The 7,682-nt window shown below is 43.3% G+C and overlaps 1 protein-coding gene across 1 annotated transcript; it reads right to left on the bottom strand.

Annotated features, from left to right (window-relative positions):
- Positions 1–332: 332 nt before the first annotated feature.
- slc5a11 (solute carrier family 5 member 11) lies at positions 333–7,545 on the bottom strand. Its single transcript, XM_062407349.1, has 16 exons — positions 7,389–7,545; positions 6,604–6,765; positions 5,947–6,018; positions 5,654–5,758; positions 5,499–5,558; positions 5,301–5,405; positions 5,066–5,171; positions 4,899–4,979; positions 4,616–4,821; positions 3,898–4,033; positions 3,176–3,283; positions 2,933–3,083; positions 2,269–2,437; positions 1,478–1,693; positions 771–945; positions 333–667 (listed from the first exon to the last, which is right to left on the bottom strand). Exons 2-16 carry the CDS (start codon positions 6,763–6,765, stop codon positions 447–449), a joined length of 2,073 nt encoding a protein of 690 aa, XP_062263333.1. The 5' UTR covers positions 7,389–7,545; the 3' UTR covers positions 333–446.
- Between the last annotated feature and the right edge of the window lie 137 nt (positions 7,546–7,682).

The raw sequence follows: 7,682 nt of genomic DNA, 5'->3' as shown, positions 1-7,682 counted from the left end.
ATATGTTGCCAAGAATTCAAAAAAGTCAGTGTCACAAATAAATGTAGTTAAAGATGTACGACAAATGAGTCGCACTTGTCATATCGTTTGATTTACAGACTAGAAGGCACAGACCACTGAAGTCCCTTTTTATTCAATCAAGCTGCTCCTAATTTCACACACTCATAGATATCGGTTTCCTAAATGTGCCAGATCTGTTTTTATCAAGGGGAATTGTTCCCCTCAGAAATTTGTGAAAACGTAATAAAGCACCACATCTCCCAATTGTAAAGAAAAGGGTAAAAATTCCTGGATCCACCCCCTGATCCGGATACTTTCAAATAAACAGGGTCCATGTTTAACATTTTATTGTTTCAATGAATGAATTAAAGGATAAGAAAGTCTGTACACAACATTTTACCCAAGCCACACACCACGTGTCCATGAGGAGTGTCAATACCTTCCCGTCAGGCCCAGAAGCCAATGATAAAAGCAGTGATGGAGATGCAAATGATGAGGTTTGCGTTGATAATGTGGCGCAGACGTGGCTTTTCTTCCAGAGAGCCGATGATCTGTTCAGGTGCAGGAGGCCTTTCCCCCTTCTTCTGTCTTTCCATCCCGCACATCCAGTAGACGGCAGACATCAGCCTGGACTGGCTTTGGATGCTGGACACAGAGGATGAGGAGTCTGGACAGAGGAAACGTTTTTGCATTGTTCACTGGGTGTGCTCGGCAGAATTAGGGAAACATAGTGGAATGGAAAAGAGTCATGACAAACAGGACAGACCCACCTTTCCTGTGATGACATGTTTTAGTATCGCTGGTGGCCTCCTGCTCTTTTCCTATAACTCCCATCTCATCTGTCTGACCCGTGATCTCTATGGTATTACTGCTCCGCTCCACCGGGACCACATTCACTTTGGGCTCCACGGGGTCAAACCTTGTGTACCAGGTAAGACGAGTGATCTGTAAGACAGATAGTTAACTCGCAGACATTTCAGAGGGCATCTGTTTATATTTGTCTGTCCCAGAAAACTGCATATGTTAAGTTGGATGTTAATTTTAGCAATAAATAGGCAGAAGTAGTTTTAATCAAGAGGCCAAATAATGATTAAATAAGGCCAGAGTTTCAAATCTTTGAACTGTAAACAAATATCCCTTTGTCTTAAACGTTTCCTGAGGTGTTCATGACACCTACTGGTGCTGCATTGCTGCGGATCCCTGTGTTTGTAAGCTCCAGTGTTAAAGAAGAAGTCTGCAAACTGATTTTATCAGTGCATTTATCACAACGTTATTCTTAGGCAGGAAACCTGCTGTATGTATATACATGAAAATGGTTGTGGTTTAAACCTGTTTGCTTCCCTGCAATAAAAACTTCACAAGCAAACTTTCCTTTCTACATTTGAATTTGTGACCAGAGAAGAAGTCTTGCTTTACTCTCTAATATTAGCACAAATTGGACTCAGATATTACAAAGCAGATCCAACTGTGACTTCACCTGCTCCGGTTTGGGCTCCTCCGTGGTCAGGCTGACCACGACCACCACAACCAGCGTGATGAGGGACAGCACGACGGAGAAGTAGAGGTAGTGGACGTATTTCAACACCGCAGGCCTGGTGTCCTCCTCGTAGCACAGGGGCGCCGGGTAAATGAAGTCCAGCAACATGCGGATGCAGCCCACCAACAGGCCGATAGACAGGCCCCAAAAGGCCCCCTGAGAGAGAGAGAGAGAGGAGAAGAGAGTCAAAGAAAATAGAAGCCGACCTTTGTTCTATCTGTAATGGAATATAAGGACTCTGTGCAGTCATGTTGCTGTCAGGCTACAGTACAACAGGAGAGGAAGTGTGGTAATGAGTAATTTACTGTATTTGTAAAGCATATCTATACATTACCAAATAATCAAATAGAAAAGTATATCTACAACCACAAAGACATGAAGGTATTATTTTAAATCACATTTAAAAATACAAAATATTCCAGGGTTTCAGCCTCTGACTCCCAAAATAAAGGTTTCAGACACTTGAGATAGTTTGCAAGAATTCGCCACTTGTAAATTTAACAACTATCTTTCACCTTTTGTAACAATGATGGCTGAAATAGGCTATTTCTATTACTAGAAATTATTTTATTTTATTCCCACCTCCCGAGGGGTCCCAACCCCTAGTTTGGGACTGCAGTGCATTATATAGTCCTTTGTTCGGAGTGATTTACTTTTCTCTTTTTTCCCCCAAAAATATAAATATTAGAATAGATTAAAAAATTACACTGGGCAATGACGCACATCCCCACCTTCTCATTAGTCCTCTTCCAGAAGCAGCCCAAGATGAAGATGATGGAGACTGGGGGCTGGAGGTAGGTGCTGATGGACTGGATGTAGATAAAGAGCTGCCCCCCCTGACTGGCCTGGACAACAGGAATCCACAGCACGGACGCCACCGCCAGCATGAGAACAAACACCCTGCAGAGTGAATGAAAAATTGAGCAGTTCATTTCTGTAAAGGCACGATGTAATATGACCACAGGACATGGAGTAATGATTGTGTGTGTGTGTGTGTGTGGAGGAAAAATCTGTTTAAGTAATTACTTGGAAATATGAGGACCGGGTTAGGGTGAGCATGACAGAAAAATGAAATGATCCAAGTGCACAGTGGTTAACACCACACATGGTTACTTTTTAAATGTAGATGGTAAAAGTGGACAGGAAATAATCCTAAGTATATAAGCCTTTTAAACTTTAATTTAAGGCCCAGTGGAAAAAGAAGCTGACACAGGCTGAGTCACTGCAGAGTCCGGATTCCTTTTACTCTTTGCTCTGCACCTCAAATGCCAGATTTTTTTCATCAAGGTCCATTTTTTTGTTGCACACACAAACCAGTGCTTCAATACAGGATGTAGTGGTGCAACAAGAACTATATTTCCGGTTACGTCTACTTTTTCCGATCTGCTCACATACCTGCCCACAATCATGAGCTCCCACTCGGTGGCATGGGATCTGAAACTCTTCCACAGGTCCATGGTGAAAATGGTGCTGGCGCTGTTGAAGACGGAGGTCAGAGAGGACATGAGGGCGGCGACCATCACCGCCATCATCAGACCCCTCAATCCTGGGCACAAAAAAACACACAGATCAGAGTAAATAAGAGAGCATAAGGCTGGACGGGGGGGGGGGGGGGGGGGGACACAACAGATGTCTCACCTGTCGGCAGCAGTTCCATAACCAGTCTGGCGTAGGCGGTATCTGAACAACCCACTGGATTGCCGCAGATCTGTTTGCACTGCTCAGGCTCTGCACACGCCACATCATCTGCCCAATAACGCACACACAACTGAAACTCACACATCCACAATGTTTGACCCTGTTTTACCAGCATCACTCTGATCTCTTAAATTCCCACTGGACCTGCTTCACCCACCTTCCTTTTTCCTCCACATGACATATTGAAAAACTTTGACATGAAAAACTTCCCCTCAAGGCCTTCAACTGATACCTTCCCTCCTCCTTGAGTGACTGGGATCTATGAATATGTTGATTTGGCCCCACCCCTGCTGAGGAACCTTTCCAGCTCGTCTGCCCCACCCAAAAGTTGACAGGATGGTTCAATGCTTTTTGTGACATCACAAACCCTGGCTGTCTGAATCAGTTTTTTTTCTACACAGGAAATTGTTAACTGCAGGGTTAAGGTGGAAATACTTTGTCAAGGTAATCTATTTGACCCCAAATATGTATTTTAATCATTTAAAGGCACCAGTCAGACGGATGTTGATGTGATTTCACCTGAGGGGACTTTAAACTATCTGCATTATGCAACCATGAGTTGTCAACTGAAGACTAACTTCCAGAATCGAGTCCATTTACGGGGTTAATTAAGTCGTTTAAGTATAAACACACAATCATTGACATACACATGCATATCCTACCTGTGTAAAGGATCCTGCTGATCATGCCAGGCAGCATAATGGCAAAAAAAGGCAAAATCTTGAGGTAAGCAGCAAGTAGCGAGCCTCCTTTTGCATGTGTCAGGTTCTTGGCAGCGAGGGAGCGCTGTACAATCACCTGCAGAGAATCACAACCACAGCCCCCCCCCCAGTCAGAGACCAGAGACTGCTGGTTAGCGAGTAACTTAACATTGCTTATTGTTATCAGTGTGATCCAAACTATAAAGTCCCCTTTCTAAAGTTATTATAAAATGATAAATAGCTCAATTACTGATACATTAACAGTCACTGGTCGTATGTGCACAAATGAGATACTGTTAAGCTCTGTTGTGCCGGGTTTAGCTGGTTTGAAAAGTTTAAAACTGATATTGTTTAAATGGAATAATTAAACTGTCTGATGTAAAAAAAAAAGGTGGAGCTGTTGAGAAAAATACATTTTCACTACTTAACTTTGAGAAATTTGTTAAAAAAACATATATTAAATGACATTTTTTGCAGCTTCTAGATGTAAGACCCCGATTTGGGCAAATATGTTCTTCCCAGCATATCAACTAGTTTGAAATTCCTGATTCATTTCTATCTTTAAGAAAAGGTTTCTTGAAATATCCTGATTCGTGACATTTGATTTTACTCTTTTATATAATAATCAGACATCTTAACCACATCTATTGTATTTTCCAATTTTCTGGGCGTTTTTTACCTGATCCGAACACCAGTACCACATGGAGGGGACGGACATGCCGATGATGACCCCAGGCCAAGGCAGATCAGAGTACACCGGGTCTCTGAAGATGTGGAACGCGTCCTCTCGGGGGATACCGCAGGTCGAGTTCGGCACGCGGATGGAAGGGATGGCGTGGGCGTACCCCTCCATCAGAGCATTCCAGCCACCGACCTCGGCAAAGCCTCACAAAGGGGGACAACATTTATAAAGGGAGGTAAAGTGCTGCAGGTGGGAGGGTCTGGTGTGGAGCGTGACTTACTGAAGCCCATGAGGGTAAGAGCTCCTGCCAGCATGATAGCAGTTTGAGCAGCATCTGTGTAGATGACTGCAGCCAGACCACCTGGGACACAACACACAACACATGCAGCAAGAGATATATAACAATTTGTATGTGTTTTAAAATGGCAAAGGTAGTAGAATCGTCACCTGCTACAGTGTAGAGAGCCGTGATTGACAGCAGCAGCACTATAGCCACGTAGATATTCCACCGTAAAGCAAGCTGTATAAACAATGCACCAGCATACATGTCCACCTGGAGAGAAACACACACACACGCACATAACACACAGGATTTGTTCTTTACACGCCACAGAGAAGCTTGAAGAACATGCACACAACAGAACAGAAAGCAAAATAGCATTATTGTGCATTTGTCTCGTACCGATATCTTTGTGAAAATGTAAATAAACAAGGACAGGACGGCTATAAATAACTGCGTCCTTCGACCACCAAAGCGCCTCTGCAGGTATTCTGGCATTGTTGTGACCTAGAAAAGAAAAAAAAGACAATATAATCGGACAAATTACGCATGTGCACGTGTTACGTGTGGGATATTCAACTGTCTGCGTAGACATCTCACCCCAGAGGCGATATAAATGGGCAGGAAGAGCCAACCCAGCATCAGCACCATCAGCATGCCCTGGTGATCAATGGATATATCAACATGTTAACACTCTTAACAAAATTTATATGATACATATTTCACATTTTGCGAGATAATGTGCAGCCTCTTACATTCCATTCATAAGCAATTGCTCCAATCCCTGCTGCGGCCCCGGACCCGGCCAGGCCAATGAAATGTCCGCTGCCAATGTTGCTGGCAAACAGTGAGGCCCCCACCTGAGAACACACCGGAGTCAGAGTGAGGATCAACCCTGTGCTGCAATTACTACTACACAACATTTGGCCTCTGTCTACGCGAGTGTGAAGGATTAGAGATGGAGGATCCAGTGATAAAAACATGCTTCACTTCAATTCTTTAGCGTTTCTGTTGTGCTCTGTGGACGTTTCTCTGGTGTTGAGCTCACCGGCCACCAGGTCATGCTCTTCCCAGCCAGGAAGTACCCATCCACCGTGCTGCGCTTCGTCTTCCACATGGACTGGTAGAAAAATGAAAAAGAAAAAACACCTCTTAGAGATACTGTACACGTGCAGAAGGAATATCATTCATACAGCCTGGGACGCAACAGGATCCCGAACTAAATGGAAGGCTGTTCTCAGTTTGGCCTTTATAAAATAATCTCTGTCACCTTTGATCCACAACATTTGAGGTGCGGCTCAAAAGCCAGACAGCAGAAGAGGTTATTGGAGGAAAACCAGTGAAATGAATGCAGTGGTCTGTGGGCTCGCTGCTTCCCACATGCACTGGCTTTCGGTCACAAAGCCCACTACTCACTGAAGTCCAGCCGGTGACTTTAGAGAGAAAGTGCAGGATCTCAGACATGACCATGAGAAGAAGATGAGCTGGAAAAGTGAAACCTAACTTGTGCTAAAGATGAAAAGATACAGGACAGCTCTGTTCTTATCGAGGGACTTCAGGGACATTTGCTTTCAAGACAAATTCTAAAACCGGATTTTAATAAAAGTAAAACATTCACTGCTGTTTTTGGTTTGTCTGACAGGAAACAGCTGATGCTTGGTATCAGTGTTGAAGCAGTGAACCACATCTTTACCACTGCACTTACCCAGAATCCCACCGCCAGCACCAGCATGAAGTAGATCACCAGCACCACTATATCCACAGTGGTAAGAGAAGTGCCGGGCCCAGGAGAGGGCGATGGAGAGGATGATGGTGTCATGCTGGTCATGCTGGTCGCTCGGTGCCCCCCCTCAAAGTAAAAAGTCATCTGGGGACCAAGAAATCAACAGATTATATAGTGTATTTTTTATTATCTTTGATCAGAAACATAATAAACTGTTGCAGGTAATTACTGCCCCATGAAACGCATCACACCTTGGACTCTTGATACCAACAAGTACATGTATTTGTTTGAGATGTATTTCTTTCATATGCTAACATTAAACTTTTACTTTTTAATATTTTAAGTTGTTAACATAACTTCTGATAAACTTTGGAAGTTGTTTTATGCTTAGCTAGGACTGTGGATTTTGAATAGTATAATATAATAGACTTTCTTCATGTGGAAGTTTTCAAAACACAGTCACACAATAAGCAAGACAACAAAACAAATGACAGAACTTAAATAGATAGACAGATAAAATCAAGAAAGGCTTTCTTCTATTATGCCTGTTTGGATGAGATATCGATTTAAAATATGCTAACAGATTTTGTCCCCCATCACCTGTAAGCCTGCTACAAAGGGGATCTTTAAATGAACAGTATGAACATGAGGGACAATCACAGCGAGCAATAACACACCCAAGACAGCCGCGTTAAAAATTAACTTCTCTGAGTAACATTTGTAAAAATGAAAGATCGATGAAAAGTTAGATTAAACATTTAACTCACTTTTCAGCAAGTGTCCACACACTGATATTATTCCAGCTGGACTGTCCTGAGCCCAGTTTGTTGTTTCCTCCCCAAACAACAGGGTACGTCACAAATGATCAGAGGACGAACCCAGGAATCTCACGCTTGTTTGTTGAAGCTTCCTCCACTCGCTGAGGGATCAAACTCCACTTTCCCCTCTCGAACCACAAGGTTTAGTTAAAAAGTAAGGGATTTATTACTCTTCACAGAGAACCACACGGCACGCCCCCTGCTATCGAAGGAAGAGCTTAGTGAGTCCCAAGAAAACAAACG

This window comes from Platichthys flesus, chromosome 16 (assembly GCF_949316205.1).
Source record: "Platichthys flesus chromosome 16, fPlaFle2.1, whole genome shotgun sequence".
In the NCBI taxonomy this organism is placed as follows: Eukaryota; Metazoa; Chordata; class Actinopteri; order Pleuronectiformes; family Pleuronectidae; genus Platichthys; species Platichthys flesus.
Note: the sequence above shows the minus strand (reverse complement) of the source record. Positions and strands in the feature narration are given on the sequence as shown.